The 22748-nt window shown below is 44.9% G+C and overlaps 1 protein-coding gene across 1 annotated transcript in view; it reads right to left on the bottom strand.

The window, feature by feature from the left end:
• The window catches only part of LOC144175835 (uncharacterized), a 46317-nt gene that overhangs the window by 8415 nt on the left and 15154 nt on the right, over positions 1 to 22748 (bottom strand). The window contains exons 5-6 of the mRNA XM_077704848.1: positions 14849 to 15014; positions 982 to 1257 (exon numbers count right to left, since the gene is read on the bottom strand). Coding sequence (XP_077560974.1) covers positions 982 to 1257; positions 14849 to 15014 — 442 coding nt within the window. The remainder of the gene's footprint in view (positions 1 to 981; positions 1258 to 14848; positions 15015 to 22748) is intronic.

The following is a 22748-nucleotide window of genomic DNA, read 5'->3' as shown; positions in this document are numbered from 1 at the left end:
ACTACAGGAAAAAGCCCGAAAAATTGTGCTTGTGTCCCAGACTCGCACAAAGTGAACAAAGTGGTTTCGCGACTGACCTGAAGCCTGCAATTTCCATAAATAGAAGCAAAAAGTAGAATGACAGAATGTGACGCAGAAGAGTGATCTGTTCACGGCATCTGGCGAGAGTAGGGCAATTGCTGACACCTCATTGGATGCTTAGACTCTTATCAAGGTAACCCAAACCGGGAGATTGGCCATGAATGATTGGAATCTTTGTTCCACGTGCTACAAATACGGCTTGTTTGCTAGCTTGTTCGCGTCCTCGTTCGCTGCCGATATTAGATGGAGGTTCAATAAAATTCTCGTTGCAAAGGCTTGTCAGCCATGCGCGGGGCCAGTGCTCAATTTTTGTATAATAGTTGCTTGATATACCAGCGTGCACATATGCAACGTCCCAGAGTAAAACTAAGGTTACTTGTTATACGCCATCGCGCGAATTACCATCTCGTGTTTACTCCTAGCTTCTGGTTCCAACAATCAACCAATAGCAAAAACGCAACATTGTTTGCACCGTTTGCAAGCTCAGCATTCCTCTTTCTGCGTGCAGTCTACCAAATTACCGCACGGACAGAAAAATAACGGAAATATTGACTGCGTTCTTTTCTCTATGACAGAAATATACTCTTAATGTGTGTTTATGGTATGCGCTTGATAATGTGCTATACGTTTGAAGATTTGATATTTTATTCAATTTAATGTTTGATATAGTGTTTTTTGAGCCTTCGAGATTTTGCAATGTGGTTTGAAGTATCTCGCGCTCGTGTTGTCTGCTGTGTGTACTGTCTAAGGTCAAAGGCCCAGTCAGGTGGCTTTCAGTGCCTTCTCTGGCCTTGGCCCCAAGAAAGACCGCTATTGAACATTGTTTTGTCAATAAACAATAAACAACAACAACAGCGTAGTTCATCGGATCAGTTTCGAGAATATTTTCGTTGCGTATACCTTGACCTGTGCCGAAGCAACAGGAAATCCGATGTCCATTCTCCTCGTGCCATGGACATACGACACACAAACGACGCCCAGGGCTTCGGTCATGGCGTACCCGTTTACGCGACGCTGCACACCGTCGAAAGCAGAGAGGATCGTTAAGTAGGCGGCCTCGGAGAGCGCGTCTCCACCAACTGCCACCTCCCGTATGCTTGGTAGACGGATCCCGAGGCGAAGCATCTCAGTCGCCAGCGACATTAGCCTCGTTGGTAGCAACTCCACTGTCGTCACCTACCATGAAAGTTAGATGGAAGTAACATAGCATTAGTAGTGCGTGTTGTCGCAGCCACAAGAAACTAAACATGCCAAATATAAGCGAAAGTCATCTTCAAAGGTCGGAAGTGGGCTATTTCGTTTCTGAACATCTTTAAAGGGACCCTGCAAAACTTATTTCTACTTTTTTGAAATCATTAATGCTAGCAGAACGTAGTTACCCAACACACGCAGTACTTAGAATTGGGGTTCGCACAGTACCTCAGCCAAACGTTCCTGCCCCATGCCAATCAGAAAACTAGGAATCTCGCTCAAAAGATTTTCCTATCTTTCCCGGTCTTGACGTTCCTCGACGGCACCATTTACGGCACTGAGGCTATGTAGTGGCTGTTGGCTGGCTTTCCTTCAGTTGCAGGAATGAATGCTTTTGGATAGCAACTTTAAAAAGAAAGCCACAACAGCAAAGCGGAAGCGGAAGGTGTAGCTGCTGCGAAGAGCAAATCACGCACTGCCGCTACGTGCTGGCAATAACTGTACCTTTTGCAGTGCTTCGAGACGCGAAGGAAAGAGTGAAAGCATTTATCGAAAGTGTCGCAGGCTCCCTTTGAATGTGTAGCCATGGTGTTTGACACAAAGACGTACGACGCTCAAGAAGAAGAAGCGACGAGGGGAAACGCAACCTATCAACTATTCATTACCATAAAATGAGAGATTACGTGTGATTATGACACACAAAACACGCAGAAAAAATATTATTCAAAACAAGACGTTTTAAGACATCCGCTGAAGTTTTTAAATTCAGCAATGCATGCCATATATTGCGGTTGTCGCAAAGAATTTTGTAATACTGCAATCTTATTCCGCTTCCAAGACAAGCTTATGCGTGAAATATTTGAAGCACTAACAATGGCGTAAGTGTGGAGGGAGACGGCATTAGCATTTGCTTAATCCATATTTAGGCGCGTGAAATAACTTTCTAGCACTGTTATTATGTGGCATATATGTCTTATCACTAAGATTTTCAACGACGATAGTCTTTCTAGGGCTAATTGAATGCGAAAATTTTGGTCTGTCTGCATTTTTGTATTTAGAAGCACGGCAACAAGTTTAAAACATTCTTGAACAAGACGTTTATATAGGCATAACTTTTCCTGCCTACAAATTAGGGTGGCAATGTTCATACTTCCCAACATTGCTAAGCAAAAAAAGAGGCATATTGTCTGGAAAAACGACAATACGTAAGTGAAATTTTCCGCGTCCTTTTAACTAAAAATACATGTCTGGCGAATTTCAGCGAGAGAAAAATAAAAAACACGCTTTGTAAAAATTGTTTTGTCCCAAAAATACAAAGAGCGCTCGCGGGGGCTTCTCGGTGCTTCATTGCAAGAATGGTCACAGTAAAATTTTTTTCCGTAGAGGGCGCGGGGCAATGAAACAAGGTAACATTAAATTTACTTCAGGAAACTTTCACTGTCTTTAACCCGAGAAGAGCCAGATGGCGTGGAAAGACCGTGTGAGGTTGGAGGGGAAGGAAAAAGAAGTATTTACGCGGCAGACACAACAGAAGACTATCGCCTTCTGCAGTCACTGGCAACATCTGCAGCGCAGTTCCTCATACCTAGCCAATTCTTTGTGTTTCATTTATTATATTTATGTAAAACCCGTCCACTTATGACAACGAGCAATAGTTTGCGCTTCACCTGGTCTGGTTTTTTTGTTCTCCTTCGTCTTACGTCATTGTGTCACACAGCGCACCTTTTGCAATTGATCACAGTGGCACCTCCGGACCCAGTTTCAAGCACAGCAGATACGGGTGCGCACTTAAGGCTGTTTTAAAAAAAGGCATCTCGTTTATACCAGACTACTGCGCTCCGTTGATTCGAAGTTAAGCGTCTGTTATTACAATCATGTCGGAGGCTAACAAAAGAAGGCATCATGAATTGCACAGTCTAATCAAGCATTTTTGCGTGGACACTATACCAAAAAACTTTCTATGGTGAAAACAATCAATAACCATTCCCATGGCTGCTATTCCGCAGCCAGCTCGACGCTGTCGTTGCCATTTCTGCTGTCGGATTTTTTTTTTATTTTAAGCATGGTCGAACACAGATATATCTTTCCGTTCTTTCAAAGATACTTTCGATAACTCCTGTGCGCATTTTAGCGCCTTGTGTCCTTGCTGTCGCTCTTGTTGAATAGGAAAGTCGGAAAACACATTGACCGTTAGCAATTATTGCAACCCGAGGCATCCATAAGTGCTTCAAACTCTGTCGCTTTTCTATTGCAAAACAAGACTTACACTCCCGCAAAAAAATGCAGAAGAGCCTACAACGTGGTTAAGCGACGATTTTAGGAATTGGGGCATAGAGTTCGTCTAGAAATAATTAAAAATCATCCATTCATGATGACGCGCACTTTCAAATAGCAAGCTATTACGAAAAACGTGCGGAAAGAAACGAGAAATAGCGAGGGGGTCGCAAGAAAAGAGCGTAAATTGCGGAAACGAATGGTCCACGATACGCCGCCAATCGCGCGTGCCAGCAGCCAAATATGAAACACACGTGGATATTATATTGGCGTGCAGTGTTTGCAGATAAACAAGGCACATATATTCATCGTATGTTTCCGAAGTCAAGCAAGGCCTTGAAAAACCCACGTGCATAGAAATTCGTATTGCTGAGTGAAGAAGTTATGCGTACCCGCCCAGTTTGGGATCGTACAGCGGACTTTGCTCGACTAGAAGCTGCACAAGCGAAAGTGGGCTGGTGTGAGGCTGAAAACTTCTTACCTCTCGCACAAATGCAGGTGCTACAAACATTAAATAATGGCTCACGCCTATAAATATCTCGGAACGTGAAAAATTTTCTTGCCTTCAACGGGGAAATTCCCCTGGCCTGAGGTGGAAAACTGTTTCTCTTGAGAGGGTGACTCGAGGCATTCGCGGGGCACACTCATGCTGCTACAGCCGGCTAATCCGGTAAAGTGTTGAGTGCAGAAGCGCACTTTCAGGCTTTGTCTTCGAGACAATCCCGGGATTGTCGCATTTGATATATACGGGTAAAAGGCTAGAAATTAGACATCAGCGCTTTTGGTGCTTGGGCGGGAGCGAAAAGATCATTTTCTTAGTGTTCGACCAAACTTTTCTCTCACTCTTTCACTCATACGTTTGAGTGTCGCATGGTGGGTTCACGAATCTCACCTCCCCTAACCGTGTAGTGACACTCCCCTCGGAGCCATACCCCCGCTTTGTCGGCCTGGTGAAATATTTATCAATGTATCAGTCATCAACGAAGCGTGCGTTCCAGAAACCATTTCAACGGGGTACTCTCCCAACCGCTCTCCACGTTACTTCTGTAGTAATACCTGTACACCTACCACGTTCCACCATGTTACTGAAGCTCTTTGAACTTTCGTCTTCTACAGAAATTTTAGCCCACAATCTAACGACCATGGAAGTCATTCACGCAGGGACCCTCACCTACTGGATCTGTAGGCACTTTGTAAAACCGTCATTTATTCCCTTAAAACCAGCCTAACATAAGTGATGTGAATTCCAGGTCGCCACTGCGTCCTACGGTACGACTTCCACGATGTAATTATTAGTTAAAAAATTGGCAAAATTTGCACTAGTGGTGCAAGGCTGAAGAAAAAGGAAACGGCACAGCTGGCGCCCCCTCTCTGTTCGTCGGAGACATGGTTGTAACCCCTCACATGAATTCCTGAACTTGCGGCTGAACGTTCTGCACGACCGGCAGGCCCGGATCGCTTTGACTGCACGTTTTCACATCTCTCCCAAAGTGGGCCGCGTTGGCACGCACTATATGCCACCGCAGTACAGCATGAAGGGAAAGAAATTACACCATCTTCCCTCGGGGAACCATGAGGAGGATGCGAAGCATCATAGGGGTTCTGTGTAGGTTCCATTGTGTTGCCGTTATGTTGTCTCATTTATGGGAGCACGAATTGGAACGTAGTGTGAACCCCCATGTAGAGACAGAGAAACGTAGAGACAGCGAAGAGACCGACACCGGCATTACCTGATCGAACACCTCCTGGTTCTCGTCTTTATTTATTGCGTGCTCACGCTCCTACTCCGCTGCCCGCCCTCTTCGTCCTCTTCTCTGGTTGAGGTGCAAGGCGCGTGGCGCTTCCCGCCACAGCTTTTTCACGGAAAATTCTACATCCTCCTGTAAAGTTTTCAGTTCGTCGTTTCCGGTGACGTTCAGCTTCGCGTGCCTTCGTTGTATCAGTAGCTTCTTGGCGTATTTTTAATGAGTCAAGGACATAAGGCGCGTTCGTAGCACTTGCTCCTGTGTCGGTTTCGTAGCGCAGTGGGAAGTGCGCCACGTACCTGCCGTTGCAGCCAGGGAGTCGTGGGATCGAAACCGGGCACCGACAACTATTATTTCTTTTTATAGTGTAGGGGGAGAGGTGCGAATGGACGGACGACGGGTGACACAGCCGAGAGCAAGAGATGCTACCCATCTAAAAAATTATGATTCAGCTTGACTAAGGTCCTTCTGTTTTGCCGGCCTATGCCGGGAACAAGTAACGCCAAGGGAGCCCCAATGCCATTCCTTTGCAGTCTCGTTCATCTTCAGCAATAAGCCAGTAGTCCTACCGCAGGTCGATCTATGAAAAATTCTGGGCACCAAGCAGGGAGTCCGGGCGTCGATCATGCGCAAAGGCTTCTCCACAATCTTGTTAAACTGTCTGTAATTTGCACAGAAGCCCAACGTGCCAAATTGTGCCTTATATGGACAATTTCTTTACTGAACATTACGTCCACCTCTTACTGAATTACATGGCATAGAGCATGCGGCCCGCGGTAGGGACGTCGGTGCACAGGTGTTGCGTCACCAATGTGTGTTTATGCGTTGTGCCACAGCGGATTTTCTACCCAGCGGGCAGCTGCGTAAATCAAAAATACCTATATAAAATGTCAAACGACGGCGCGGAGCATCGGCATCTACCCTTAAATATAGCGCACAATCATGTCCGAGATCTCAAGAGTGTGTAGAGATCATTTTGCGGCGTTGGTGAATTGGGGAGGCACGGTCTCTCTATGGCAGATCCACTATGGGCTTCCAAAGGGCACAGCGTTGGAAGCGCCTTTCCTTTAGGAGTGTCTTGATGGCAGCAACCAGAGTTTAGAAAAGGGAGGCTCGTCTATAGTTCTTGGGAATAGTTAAGACGGCGTGAGGGAGTGTGATATTTTGAAGCAAATTTGCCCCACAAAAATTGAGACGAATCAGGCACCGTGGGAAATAAAATAGCTACATGATAACTAGATGCAGGGTAGGCGGATGTGGTGGCAAAAGAACATGTTCTCTGACGGAAAGCGGAGCAAAATGATCTTCAGCAGAACATAAAACCAAGGCGTCCTATGAAGCAATTGATTACAGTGGCACCTGCTGACTCAGTATCAAGGCCACAATTAGATCATAGATACGATATTCCAGCACCATAAATCGAGTTCACAGATTAAGGAAAATTAAGGCAACTAAAGACGGGCTGTCGTCGGCGACTCGCAGGCCACTTGGCATGGCCGTCATAAGGACTTCGCCGAGACGACGGCGAAGGCTGGATCTCATGATGGAGGTCTCGGCACCGGTTGCGATAGGGGTGCGCAGCGCAACCCTTTGATAAGTACGTTAAGTAAATTGCGTTCAGTGATGAAATTCAGTACAGTAATTGTGGTCAGGGTTTTTAATAACGCGTCAGCTCTTTGAGGTGCATTATTCCGTTTTCCGACTTAACAGGGCACCCTTGTCGATAGAGACAAAGGCATTTAGGTGTACGAGAAAGGAACTTACGTCGTTTGGGTGACAGAGAGCGCCGCCTAAATAGAGCAGCTGGGCGTCGCCACCCACACATTGCTGATGGCGCGGCCAAAAGCGACAAGGCCTATCAACGTGGTACCCAGGTGACGTCACACAGTGTGCACGTTAAGCGCTGCGGCACTGCCGGACAACATGACCAAATCGACAGCAGTAGAAGTGGATTGGCCCTTGTAAGGGTTTGGCTGCTCTCCGTGATAGCTTGTATCAAATCGGCAGTGGGCAAAGTTGCACCGATCGATCGTGGTAGGGTATTCTTGGAGGGTGCTCTGATGAGCCATGGAGCTAATGGTTGGGATGACATCGCTTGCATGATCTTGGCGGACAACCGCTTAAATGAGTGATGTCGAAGGTGCTGTGCAGACGGGAGCTGGTTCCGACAGGGTAGCCGGAGAATTAGCCCGTCCCGAGGCGGCGGACCCCATGGCTGCGGCACGGCTCAAGGATGCAGTATCGTCGCAATATGAGGTTGCAGCCATGTTGGGTTGTCAAGTAAACTGTGGGGCGATACAGCGTGTTTCCGCTTGTCCAACTCTCCAGTGTTCTGTTAGGATAGTGTTCACAGTAGATTCAATCCTTCTATACAAAAAGTTTGAAAGCATCACCTGCAGTACCCTTTAGGACGTGTGGGACCACGTCAAAGTCCGCCATCTGGAGAGACGTGGCAAGTGCGTCCGGAATGTACGAGACATAGCGCTCCGTAGATGTCTGTACGCGTGTTTCGGGTTCTCTTTTCGCCGACAGGCCTGCCTAACAGTTCATGCAATTTCTTGTCGCGGGTGCTGTAGCTTGTTATGGCTGCGAAATGTGGAGGTGACACCACATCCTAGCAGTGCCAGTTATGTAAAAAAACTGTGGTTGATTCGTCTGTCATAGGAATCAGTAAAACAGGAAAGTGAAATGTGCAGCGAAATCTGTTGCCGAGCATGATTTGCGGGTCGGCGGCTGTCTTGTGGGTGTGCTTAGCGAGCGACGTCCTGCTGGTGGGTTGCTTCGGCAAAGGTGTACTGGCGTCACTTCCGTGACGGATATGACGTCAGTGAAATCTTGGGGTATCGCGGAATAAAACACTTTCATGTTAAAATATAAAACCCGTCAACGAACAACCTTAATTATAACCAGAGTCATCCAATGCTTTACTGGTCACGAAACTTCGGCGCTCGTTTCATGTAGGGACCGCGGACGCCACTACAGGCACCACCGCCGCACGAAGGGCATCCAGCCGCGGCGCGTGTGGCATATTGGCCAGCTCTTGGAGTGCAAACGCTCGCTGCTTTTGGTGTCTGCTCACTGAATAAGTGTGCTTTTTTTCGTAATAGTTAGCGATGAATAGCCCATTCATTGTGAATATCACCTGCCTTCAATGGGGTTTTATTTTTCCAAGTAAATTACCGTAGACTTCGGCCGAGAACGGCAACGGCTTCTGCGTAATCTGGCACAAGTGCTGCGCCGTCATGTTTACGGATTTTTAAATCTCTATTGCTTCTTTTCTTAAAGCAAAAGTTGTAAATACCACACATACGATACCTCCGTAGTCACGGGCTGCTGCGTGCCCATCGACAATACAATAAAAAAACTGAAAGAAACCAAGATAACAAATTGTACTTTTTAACCAATACACTACCAGCCATGCTAAAAAACAACCCTAGACAGTTCTGGCGAAGTATTAATCCGTAATATTCTGACAAAATTAGCTTGGTTGACCCGTCAAATAACCCGATCCACGAAGATCAAAGTGCTACTATTTTGAGAGGTATTTGTTAACATTTTTACGGATGCAAAACACAACTACCTTCCTGTGACAAATCACTATGACTACACCATCATGCCTCAAATACCTTTCGACATAGCTGGTATATATCAATTAATTAGTGGTCTTTGTAATCATTCCTCTCCTGGTTATGACAACATCACCACAGAATTACTAAAAAACACGTCCACCTACATCGCCATCCTAATAACAAAAATGTTTAAACAATCATTAGATACGTCCAGTCTTCCCACATCCTGGAAAATCTAAAAGGTGGTTCCAGTTTACAAATCGGGGAACAAGTCTAATCCAGCTAACTACCGTCCTATTTTTCTTACGAGTACTTGTTGCAAGCTTTTAGAACACGTCATTTACATCAACTTCGTAAAATTCCTAGAATCAAACTCATTTTTCACATCGGCATAACATGGATTTCGCAAATCATACTCATGTGAAACTCAACTTGCACTGCTAACTCATAAGCTGCATCAAATCCTAGATCGCTCATCACACGCCGACTGTATTTTTCTGGATTTTTCAAAAGCATTCGATAAGGTATAACATAAACTACTACTCCATAAACTAGGAAAACTATACATAGATCGGAATGTCCTTAGATGGATTGAGTATTTTATAACTAATCGTACCCAATTTGTTTCAGCTAACGGCCATAACTCCCAACTAAGTAATTTAGATTCTGGTGTACCCCAAGGATCCGTCATTGGTCCACTTTTATTTCTTATCTATATTAACGACCTTCATAATGCCGTGACTTCTAATTTACACCTTTTCGCAGATGACTGTGTTATATTTCGGGAAATAACCAGTGAAAATGATAGTCGAATACTTCAATCTGATCTCTCTGTATTACTAACTGGTGTAATACCTGGATAATGGAACTGAATACAAATAAATGTAAAGTCATGCATGTTTCTAGGATTAACGTAACTCGATGTTCCTACTACCTCAATAACGTATGCTTCCAATCCGTTGACTCTTACAAATACTTAGGTGTCCATATTACTTTTAACCTAGCGTGGGATGCTCACGTGGAATATGTTGCTAATAACGCTAACAGAATGCTGGGCTACTTGCGTAAGAACTTCCATAACGCACCATTTTTATTAAAACTACTACTGTATAAAACATTAGTGCGCTCTAAATTAGAATATGCTTCATCAGTATGGGACCCCAGTCACGATAAACTAACCTACCGTCTTGAAATGGTCCAGAATACCTCTGCACGCTTCATTCTTTCCAATTACAACCGTACAGCCAGCATAACTACAATGAAGTCCAGTCTTGTCCTGCCGTTACTACAGACTCGTCGTAAAATTTCTCGCCTCAGCTTATTTCACAAACTATACCATCATAATCAGCTACGCCAAAAATAATTCCCTCTCCGTCATACCTTTCCCATCGCATTGATCACGCTCACAGAGTAGGTCTCAATTGATGTCTTACGAGAACGTTCGCGCAATCATTTATACCCCGTATATCACGGGACTGGAACCACCTTCCTGCAGAAGTTGTATCGCTTACTGATAACCATTTTTTCACGATTCCCTTTCTAACATTGTATAATAAGGTGAATTAATCTTTACATAACAAACTGATTGCTTCATTGGCGTTTGTATTATACCTGACTGCTTTTGTTATTTACCTGCATTGTTTATTTACTTGAACTGAATGTATCTTTATATAACAAACTGATTGCTTTATTTGCGTTTGTATTGTAACTGACTGCTTTTTTATTGTGTTTGTATTGTAGATTGTAACCACTCCCCTCTGTGATGCCTTCCGGCCCTGAGGGTAAATGAATAAATAAATAAAGAAGTACAGGTCGTTCAGACTACGGTTATTGAATGCGTGGATTGCTCTAGAATGCACATAACGCTAAAAGATATAGCCCAATAGTGTTGTTTCGATGAGTGGGTGCATACGTAATAACATCTAAAAACGCTGCGAAAACGCGAAGGATCAAAGCACGAATAGATATATGTTACACCGTGTGTTTTTCCTCTTCCACGCTTTGCAATCCTTGCAAAAAAAGGCAGCGAAAAAAGAACAATAAGACTGATTTTATCACACGCAACAAAAAAAATTCAGTATTATGAAGGGAGACATAAGAGCGTGGTTCAGCGTAAAAAAATTATTTTTTTGCGCTGCGATGTGCAGCACACGGAGGAAACAGAATATTGCCACGTAGCCAAGCAGGACGCAAACCTTTCCTGAACGAAGTTTATTAAAGCGACCTCCTGCTCTACGAAAGACTAGAATGAAACACAAACGTCGAAGGAGCAGTCCGCACTGTGACGTGCACAGATGAACGTCGATAAAGTGAGTTGCGCTGCGTTTTCTATGCATGCATCACTCTCAGAATGTTATTAATTTCAGATATATAGAAATAGGATCGAGAACATTGTCGAAGAAACCAAAAATGAAGTTAACGACAAGGTGACACCCTTTCTATATCAAACAATATTGTCCGACGGGACGTACGATAAAAAAAGCAAACAGGCGCTCCACGGTTGAAACGCCAGATAAGAAAACAGGAAGCGGCCACGCGCGGTTACAAAACAAGCAAAACGGACCCTAAGGGATAATTCGCGGAAATATGAAAAGTAAAAGCACAAGGACGTCCCAAAGCGTTTTTTTACATGCGAGCCTGTGCGCAAGGTACTACAAGTTTGCAAACAGGTAATGAAGCACCGCTACTACCTGACTGATCTGACGAAAATCCATCTTTAAGTTAGCCTTGTACAATTCCAGGTCCAGGGTACATTGCGTTTTTTCACTCACACACAGTGCATTCCCAAACACTGCCAGACACATATAATCGAAGCTGAAATCTCCCGTTTCTTGCCTTAGAATGGCGCGCCTCCATTTCTCACGCAGCTCCCCGTCGCTCGGTTAACAGAACAAGAAAGCACTTTCTGTTGTATCGTTGTACAAGGAACGACATCCTGGGACGCAACACGTGTTCGGCATCGTCATTGCACTACTTAAGTCGCATCACAACAGCACGAGATGCACGCTACATTTTTTTTTCGGGCACACAACAAACACAACTCGCCGCGTCTCCGCCGTTCGAGCCAGGGCAACGCCGCCCGCGGAGTGACCTCAGTGAGATGGTGGCGCCACCGCGCGGCGGCCAAACGCAGCATACGGCGGCCAAACGCAGCATATGAAGCTCTCCCATGGAGCTACGGAGCAGTTTCGCGACCAGTAAAGAATTGAAGGACTCTGGTATAACGTACTCTTTAGTACTAAAGGTAGCTTCCCTTTACAAAGTCACTCCCGCTCTACAAACGTCTAGCTTCCTAGTTAGATGGGTAGGTAGGGGGATTGGCCGAGATAGGCTGTGTTCCCGGTATTGAACCCTTGGCCAGGACACACTTTTCAACGGCGAAGTTTCTCAGGAAGCTGCTGTACAGCTTTCCTTTGTAGCTGCACGGCTGCATTTCAGGGCGATATCAATTTTTTTTTCTTATCCATGTTTCGCCTACCAAATAAACCTACTCTGAACCAGTGCTAAATCTCACACCTGATTTATTTCCTCGGTAGCTCTCCGTTACAAATTGGAGGAAGTGTGTGAAGTCTGCCAACAGTGTGAATTTATGGTTAATCACTAACGTTAGTAATTCACCTATCGTATCCTATGAAACCTCGCTAAATAATACCAGCCCTGAAAACACAAAACATTGGCTAAGCTTGTATTTCGAGCCAGAATAAGTATCAGCGATGAATGAAAACTTCGCCTGCATTAGCTGAACATGACGCACGCACTGTACGTTACAAAGGGTGCTCAGGGAAGCACCACAATGCACCCCCCTTGCCTAGCACCAGTCAATCTCCTTCGAACTGATGACTGCGCACAGCCATTGCGAGTCCTTGCGATCACAACCCACCTCACCCGTGGCACTTCCCACACCACAGAAAAAACACCGGGTACCACCTTTTTTCGCGTCAGTGACAGCCGTGACACTACCCGCCGCGGTGGTTCAGTGGCCAAGGTGTTGGGTGCTGAGCCCAAGGACGCGAGTTCGATACCGGTCGCGGTGTCTGCTTTTATGATAAATCCCTATACGGTAAAATTAATCACGAACCCTCCATTACGCGAGCCCCATACCCCAGGGTTAGCTTCGTTGACTTAAATCCCACAGTCAATCTATCGACGTCCGTCAAACTAGCCAGCCGTCACATCATCATCCGCAGGATTAGCTTGTTATTTATTGTATTCTAGTTAGGTTCTGTCTGATGTGATGACGACGATGATGATGGTTTTACGTTTCATGGCACAAAGTAGGTGATCGGCAAAGAGCACTGTACAAGGGAAGTGTTTGGCTCGTTGGATCATACTTCAAACAGAATTGTGTGCGTGTAGTCTCCTTCTTTCTGTGCCGTCTTAAGCGCCGTTTTTGTTTGAAGCGCTGTACAACAAGACGATTATATCACTCGGCTGTTAAATATAACCGCTGAATGATGAAATAAAATTGAACGTTTTATTGATAAGATAACATGTGTATAACATCAGGACGGTTATGTTACATCTATTACATTGGTTCAAAATTTAAGGAGCGATACTATATATTATGGGCTCGACTCCTCAGAAGTGTGATGGGTATAGTACTATGTGTTGTCTGTACAGTTGTGGAAAGTATTTCCGCCATGATGTGTCGGGTTCCATGCACTGAATTACGATCTGGATTACGGTTAGGCCATCTCTACAACTGCTATAGAGGGGTCTTCAAGAGCCTGTGAGCACATGCGAATGTGTTTCTTGCGTGTGGTCTATTGGTAATCTGGCTAAGACGACTTCCGTGTACGTGTGGCGCATTCAGTGCAAAATCGTCGCAAGTGTGGTTTTATTTAATGTAGATTGGTGTCTGTTTGTTGACTCCAGGCTGTTTGCTATGTTTTGCGAAGCTGTTGTCTGATGTGTGGCTTAAGATCAGTGTGCTCCACTTTTACTGGAATTATTACACTATTACGGGTAATCTCAGGGTCCGTATGAATCTCGCGCTTGCGGAAGGTTGGTTCAGATGAGATTAGGTTGAGTTTACGTTTCTGTTACATTGGGTTAGGCTAGCCTAGCTTGGGTTTGAGTTTCCTCTGGTTAGGGGTCGTTACGCTGAAACAGCCTTTTTTGGTAGGTGATGCCACGGCACGGCCTGCAAGCAGACTTTCCGAAGGCCCATGAACCTAGCCTTCATACCTTTGTCTGTGAGTCGTACAAGTTAGAGACAAGAAGTGTGTGGTAAATGATTAGGATGAGGTCGCAAGAAGAGCGCTTGATGGTTCCTTCGGGTGTTGCGACTAATGAAGTCGGTTTGCAGGTTGTTCCATCGCGTTATCTACCTAGAAAGACTGTTTCAACCAGACGTAGCCTAAGCAAACATAAAGCAAACGTACCCTAAACTAAACCCAATCTAAAACTAATTTAAACCTAACCTAATAAAATCTTACCCAACCTAACGAGGCTTCTGTAATTTTATTTCATTCAAAACAGCGTGCCACATCGGAACTACCTGCAAAAAGACTCCAGCGGGCCCTCGTGCGAAATTCGACAATGCTGCTAATGCCAACGACAGTGAAGTGGTGGGCAATTTGCTCGCAATTCCTTAAAGGGAACCACGCCCATAAGGTAGTGAACTGAAACAGAGACATGTACCCAGGGGTAACAGCGTGTTTCTTCTTGGTATGTGTTCTTTTATACAACCTCATCTGCCACGTATCATCTGAAAATATGTGATGCCAGTGAGAGAATCAACAGGACTGTGATAAAGGTGCAGTTTTATATTCCAGGGGTGCATTGCATCAGGATTTTGCTATAGAGAACAGAATCAGGCACAATATGGCTTTGGAAATGTACGCTGAAGACATGGTACCCTTAAGTTTATCAAGGAAACGGCCGATTTCAACCAGGAAAGTGCTACCAAGGATGATCTCAGACACAGAGGCCCTACATTACACTGCTCCAACTCTCTCCAATATTGTGCTTAGTGGAGCCTGTTACCTTGTACTTGGTGATGAGCTCTCTGAAGCGGTGCACGTCTGCTTTTGGCGACATCATGACCACAAACTGACCCAGCAGCACCCCTAACGTGATAGACAGGAACCCGGCGATGTACATGAGGGGCGCTGATACAAGCGTCACGTCACCCGCGTACGTTGTACTGGCCCTGCGGTATGAGAACAGAAAGGCAATCCACGGAGTTAGATACGCTTCAGTGAAAAACAGTACCATGTGTGCACTAGTACTAAATAGGAATCGTGGCCTCCATGGCTACGTTTCGGTTCTCTTTGCTCTAAATACCTTCCCCGTGCCGCCGCTTGCTAACTGTCCGATCAACATCACCAAAGATTGGCACCGTGCTTCATCCTTTGTGCCGCCTTCATGATTCAAAAACGTTCTTCTCCCGCTAACGTCGCAACAAAAGTAGCGCCAGGAGATAGTACGTAAAAAGCTTTCTACAGCTCTTGCTTGGGATTCGCGGCCACCCGCATTCATGTCTAAGTACAGGTTGTGGTCGTGGTGGGTAAGCCTTGCCTCGTTTTTGAACTGTATCTCATGCATACTGTTGGTGCCTGGTTCCCAATAGCTCTTTGTTGTGTTTTGTAACCAGAGGCGTGCTTTGGGTTGGGCGTGTCTGCGTACCGCCCCGGATCGGGTCATTTGTCTTTTGCTGCGAGCACACAATCTGCTCAGCGCTGTTAGCCCTAGACCTTCTAAGTCAAACCCGGCTATAACGAACCCGGATAGAGCGAATTATGCTATATATCGAACAAAAATAATTCAGTTACGGAAATACATGGGAAACATATTCCTTATAACGAAGTTCACATCCGATATATCGAACTGTGGGCCCCTAGAATGGCCGCCGAAATGCATGATCTCGGAGCGGCGATTGAGATGTGGATTGGCCACGGAGCAAGAGCCGCGACTGAAACATTTCGCCTCGGACGGAGCGACGTGACGCCCAATACTTTCCGTAACTGTTTCTGATGCTCGGGACTCGCGACGGAACCCGCCCAGTAGGTGAATGCGGACCAAGACAGCAGCATCGGTGAACTGTGGGAAGAGTTCGCCAACGTTCCCGATGATGTCGCCAGTGAAATCCGTCCGACGCTTATAATGAAGCGCTTTCGGCAGTCGATGTGCTCCGCCAATGCTTCTTAGATTTTTGAGGACACGGACTCGAACGGGTGCCAACAATGTTTCGTGTAGAGATTGCTATGCTAGTTGAAGCCGCCAAAACGAAAGTGAGAACAAAAATCACCGTTTTTTTTTTTTTTTAGAACGTGGGCAGTTAAGGCGGAAAGTAGCTTTTATACTTGCAATAAATGGATTATTTTGGTCTGGTAATGGCTACTGTACTGTGTTCGTTTCTGCATACGCGGATGGCGGAGTTGGGGAGGGGGCAGGAGGCTCCCGCGGATTGCGAACTCGTAACAATAAGCTCGTTATAGGCGGGTTCGGCTATATCGAACTATTGGATATATCGAACTAATCGCGGTGCATATTGCAGTTCGCTATAAATGGGTTTTACTGTATTTTGCTGGTAAGCCTACGCCTTCGCTACTTCTACTCTCCGCAGGCGACGTGGAAGCGAAACGCCGGTCCTAAGACCGACGATGTTCCAGTCTTCATGGAAGAACTTCATGACGAAACAACAGCTACCCTGGCCAGCAGCATAATCCAAATTTATGAAATTGAGAGAGAATTCACAAAGACTGCGCAAATTGAGTGTAATTGCGAACACGTAGGTGACTCTGTACTTGAAGCAAAATCAAGTATAAGAAAAGTAACGGAAGAACTTGCTTATGCAGTGAAGGACATCAATATCAGCATGAGGAAAAACAGCGTAATAATCATCGGCCTTCCTGATATCGACGAGGAGAAAAACGAGGAATCAAAACAAATAGGTACAAAGAAATCTTTTCCACTCCCGTTGAGGTACAAGAAGGTGACATCGAAGGCCGTCACGTCGGTAAACGGTGCCTAGCTTGGTTACAAATGAGTATTTATAGTCGAAGTTCTCAACCTAAAGTCCAAAGCGAAAGTCTTGCGATATGCCCTCAAGCTAAGGAAATTAAGAGTTGTCAAAGGTTTAGATTGATGCAAATTTGTTGCCTAAGGTGCAGGCTACCCTTAACAAGTATACGTACTTCGCATAGCGCAACCAAAAACGAAGCGAGCGTTTTTGTTTTTTTTTTCGCTTTCTCTCCTTCTGCATTTGCGATCCGGTGATTCTGTTCGCTGACACTTCTGTTCACCGACGATTATGTCACCGACAGCGCTGTCGAGGTAGCCACAAGACATGAATGTGCAATAACATCGCAAGCTAATGTCGCCAAAGTAGCCTGGTCACACCAAACTCTCGGGGAATGAAAAACTACCTCTGCTATTCGAACCTCCACCGCCAATTCTCAGGTATAGGTCCTCCTAACAAATTTCAGGGGCATAATAAATTATGTGGATGATTCCTCTTTCATAGCAATCGGTACAACAGGAAAGTGAAATGTGCCTTCACACGAGCCGTTAAATGTTGATTGTGCATCGATATGAGCTTCCATATCACTATTTGTATTTCGTTGGTATGGCACCGTTAGACGCATCAACATTAAACGCTGGATTACACGCGCCGAAGCAATGCGCAAATCCGACCAAAACCGCAGGCGCTCGCAGACCATGCGAACAAAACCAAACGGATTGTCAGCGAATCGTTTGGTGCACATGGTCCGCAGCAGCGAAATGAGCATATCTTGCGGATGTGGTTCGCGAGCGACGTCATGATGCCGAGTTGCTTCGGTAGAGGTGCGACCACTTCGGGCCTGCTCCGTGGCGTGTACGGCAGACGGTAACGTTGCGACGAGCTAAGCTTCTGGAAAGCGAGAGGCAGAGTTCGTACCTTGGAGCGTGAATTCCTGAACGCGTTCCGCTTCCCACTGGCGTGTCTCCCGTCGTACCAAAGCAGTCCCGAGCGCTACATTCGGCCGTCGGTGTCCTTGCCTTACAGTGGCGCTTAAAGCAACAGTTTTCTGACACGGGGCCTTCACACAGGAAGCAGTAGATGGCGACTCAGATTACGCTGCTGGGATGCTTCAATTCACGCACGTTTTCTGCACACTTAGGTGCTGGCATTGAGGCACCAACTGTCGGCGCTCATTAGCGTCATGATGCACTACATCGCCTCGCCTTTCCTAGATGGCAGCGCCATCTCAATGAAGGTCATAAGGAAGAATGTAAGGTGCGTTGGCAGACCTCCTTGGACATGAGTTCCATAAATGAAAAAAAAGAAGTTCATAGCGCGTTTGACACAGCGCTTCGTACCTCCCGTTGCAGCGAGAGAGTTTGTACACTCTAAACTTTTTTTCCACCCATATACTCCCTAGAGGTTCTTTTTCGCCTGTCCTCTAGTGATCCTCCTTGTAGGAGTTTTTTTACTACATGGAACAGGGAGGTTTTGTTTACCTCCTCAAAACAGGGTGTTTTTAGGTGATAGAAAGGAGGTAGTTAGGGAGTGTTAAGAAATGTTAGGGAGAATTTAAGGAGATCAAAATGGAGTATTCTTTACTTCCTCAAGGCGTTTTTAAGTGATGTTTATGGACTTTTTAGGCGGTTGAATAGGAGCTTATTATGGCTCCCTTGGGAAGTACTTATGTTATTTTAGGGGCGTTTTGAGGAGGTTCAAGGGAAGCATTTACTTCTTTTGCATGGAGTTTTACGTTTTGTAGGCCTCGCGAGGGGAGTTTTTAGGAGGTTCAAGGGAAGCATATATTTCTTTTGAATGGAGTTTTGCAAAGCTGGGGCGGTTTTGTAGGCCTTCCGAAAGGAGTTTTTTCAAGGCCACAAGGGAGAGTTTCTAGTTCCCTGCGGGAGTACTGATTTCACACGGTTTTGCTCGGTTTCAGGTTTATTTTAAACGAACTTTCGCATACAAGTTTACATGGTACATGGTGTACACAAGGAGGCTCCGAAATAAAAACTTAGGGCGACCTCCTATAAGAAAGCAAAAATGGTAAATTGCTAAAAACACGCCAGTTAGGAATGGAAGACAGCAATAGAATGCTAGTTGAACAAACCGTAGAATTAATATTACTACAAGAACTGGAAATACGCGAAAAACAAAGATAGGCGCAAACACAACCACATGGTAAGTGAAATCATTATATAATAATAGCGGATCAAGAACGCGTCAGTACTTATCAGAACTTATCAGAACGCATCAGCACTCAGTACACAAAGTGAAAAAAATGGTTGCAGTGGTTTACAACAACAAAAAATTTCAGTTGGTGGTGAAATGAGCGATCTGTGTGCTAGTTGAACAAACTGTAGAAACAATATTACTACAAGAACTGGAAATACGCGAAAAACATATAGGCACAAACACAACGGCATGGTAAGTGACATCATTATATAATACTAGAGGATTGAGAACGCGTGAGTACTTATCAGTACGCATCAGTATTCAGTAAACAAAGTGAAAAAAATGGTTGCAGTGGTTTACAACAACAAAAAATTTCAGTTGGTGGTGAAATGAGCGATCTGTGTGCTAGTTGAACAAACTGTAGAAACAATATTACTACAAGAACTGGAAATACGCGAAAAACATATAGGCACAAACACAACGGCATGGTAAGTGACATCATTATATAATACTAGAGGATTGAGAACGCGTGAGTACTTATCAGTACGCATCAGTATTCAGTAAACAAAGTGAAAAAAATGGTTGCAGTGGTTTACAACAACAAAAAATTTCAGTTGGTGGTGAAATGAGCGATCTGTGTGCTAGTTGAACAAACCGTAGAATTAATATTACTACAAGAACTGGAAATACGCGAAAAACATATAGGCACAAACACAACGGCATGGTAAGTGACATCATTATATAATACTAGAGGATTGAGAACGCGTGAGTACTTATCAGTACGCACCAGTACTCAGTACACAAAGTGAAAAAAAATGATTGCAGTGGTTTACAACAACAAAAATTTTTTTCAATTGGTGGTGAAATGTGCGAGAGCTGTGTAACGATTTGATATTGAAAGGTAACGAGCATTTTGTAGATGGTAAAGGCACAAGAGATAAATGATGTAGGAGACAGACAGCAATGAGATGGCTATGGATAAATGAGTAATATAAAGAACGAGAAATATGCTGCGGAAAATACCAGTGCGTTTTGATAAAGACACAAATGCGCCAAGAAAAGTGACCCAGTCTGAGGGGTTAATTGCAAGGATATAGAACAGAATGGGTGGTATCGCGACAGCTTCTTCAGAGTGAGAAGAAAAAGCCATGTAATTCGTGTTTTTCCGATAATTTTGAGTTGATTCATTTGGCACCAGTTGCCAACATTATTTAGATAATTGTTTCAAGTTATATTAGTTGGTTAATATTATTGCTTCACTAAAAGATAGCTGTATTATCAGCATACAGAAGGGCCCATCAAATATCCCCTGTTCAGTAAAAAAAAAGAAAACGTCAGAAACATAATACGAAATTCTTTAAACTACTATCCAATGATTACAGGATTGAAAACAAAGAAAATATTGGTGAGGGATATTGATGCGATAAAAGTTAATTAGTTCTAAATCCTTCACACGTGGTTTGGTGCTGGCAAGGTCCAAAAAGGCATGTTCCACAAACGTTAGAGCTCTGTGTGCCTTCTTGGGATATTGAATGTTGAAAACCCAGAACGATGCAAACAGACTACACAGTCCTCCCAGTAAAGATGATGCAGTCAAGACACTCTGGCCATCGATGCGGAGGCTAATTTCCCCTTTCGCGGAATGCAGGTAGGGAGTCAAAGGAACATCTACCTGAAAAAGCAAAAAAAGAAAAAAAATGCCCCACATGTAAAATTCAAAACAGACACTATGGTTAAACGAACTTAATAATTCGGCACAGTAATAAAATTGTTATGCCAGGTTCCCTGCGAATTTCAGTACTTAAATTAGGAATGCAAAGGCTTCATAAAACCAAGTGCCAGTACATTAACCATCGTGGCTTTTGCAGCAATAAAAAAGATACTACTTCCGCACAATATACTCGAGCACAACTTTAAATGACAGTGAAGTTAAAATGCAAGTCTCTCTAGGTTGATAGATTAGCTCACGGGGAACATTATTATACCCCTCTTACACCTGGCATTTTTTTTTAAATAAGGTTTAAACTAGCAAAAACACGTTTTCACCGGAAGGGCTTAAGTGGCCTGACGCGCACAACTTCTTTCTTGGCTGCCGCTGGATGGTGCTACTCGTCCATACTTGGGGTGGCAGTACCGCTTTCCAAGGGAGCATGCGAGCTACGCATGAGAAAATCGTTCGACGCCAAAACTTGCGAGGCCTCAAAAGGCCAATGTTCTTCTTCAGTGAAGCGTAAATACTGATCACAGGTCCAATGGAGAAACATTTTGCTTAGTGGTCTCGAACGGCAAATGACAGGGGAGTTTGGGGAAGCATGAGCAATTTGACCGGAACTGACCAAACTGCTTGGTACGTGGTAATGTTGTATTCAGTTGCTTGTATACTGCTATTAATCACCGCTGCTTCACTTGCTTCCGGTTTATCCTGATGCAAACAGCGACTGCAGTCGTGTTTGCGTCACGCTTGATGAGCAGTTGAACAGCGATTTCTCAGCACTTAAGGCATCTTGGCACTAAATCAATGCTGAAATGGCTATGCGGAGGTCCGACTTCCGTTTGAAATCAACTTGCTGGTTGTCTTCAATGACCCTTTAACAACAAGTTACCCTTATGCCTCATCACTGCAACCGATTGTTCCTCCGTGTGGTGCAAAGTGTGTTAGTGTGTAACGTGAAACGAACCGTTTCTGTGATTTGTAGGACTGATTCTGCTATTAATTACTGCAGTGACAACAAGCTATGAAAGAAAATCTCGCCATCTCCACGAAGTGAATGATTATGAGAGGGGCGAATCTAAAATGCTTATCAGCAGACAATGTGACGCATTAAGTGCAAGCTGCTTTCATAGTGTGTGCATTGACATTAGGACATGGCCCCCTGGCAGAATGATGCGCTGCGCGAGATTTTGCCGTACCTAAAAGGACAGGCAACTCATTTTTACGGAGTATAGGATCTGTAAAAGGGTTGCGAGTTGGGCGAGTTGGTAATTATGCATTGCGAAAAATAAACTGCGCGCAAATTAACGAGGACAAGAACACATGAAGACGGCACAAGCGCACACTCGCAACTAAATTATTATTGCACAATTCAAAGCTTTATATGCCCAAGCGCCCAATTGCCGCGCCCCCAATGCGTCACAGTTCTCGGCGCACTCAGCCGAAAATACTAAAAAACCGTAACAACAAAACCACAAAACGAACTTTGAGGCGCACGAAAGGCGAAAAATCAGCAAAGATAACCGCATCATACATGGATTAAGACCCCCCTCCCACCCCCAACACGCATTCCCAGAAGCACCGAAATAGCGCTCAATGTGCGTCTAAATATGCGACTTCTCGATTAAGCAGGGCGATAGAGGGATGACTGACACATTCGGAACCAGCTTTTCTGATGTGGCTGGCTTCTACAATTTCTCGCGTTTGCTGGTTCTTATGTCGCAAAAGGATGGCTGTGCGCTCAAACACAGGGACACAATCAGGTCTGCATGCGCGGCAATGAGAAGATAAGTGGCTCAGGTCACGTTGAAAAATGAAAAAAAAAATATACGGTACTTTTAGACGTCGTACGCTCGAGTTTGTGACAACGTACCCGTGTGCGGCTCTGTCCTGAAGTTCGGAGAAATGCAGGCGGGTTGTGTTATATTTCTCGTCTTGCATTACGCTTTCTTTTATATATTAGCGCCCTCTTCCCCGACCTCTCTACCTTCCTTACCGCTTCCGTCTGACTGCGCTGATTTTCGCCAGCACGAAGTAACCGTCACGTTGCTTTG

This window comes from Haemaphysalis longicornis, unplaced genomic scaffold (assembly GCF_048455015.1).
Source record: "Haemaphysalis longicornis isolate Haplotype H1 unplaced genomic scaffold, Haemaphysalis longicornis Haplotype H1 scaffold_3, whole genome shotgun sequence".
Lineage (NCBI taxonomy): Eukaryota > Metazoa > Arthropoda > Arachnida > Ixodida > Ixodidae > Haemaphysalis > Haemaphysalis longicornis.
This window is presented reverse-complemented; position numbering and strand designations above follow the sequence as displayed.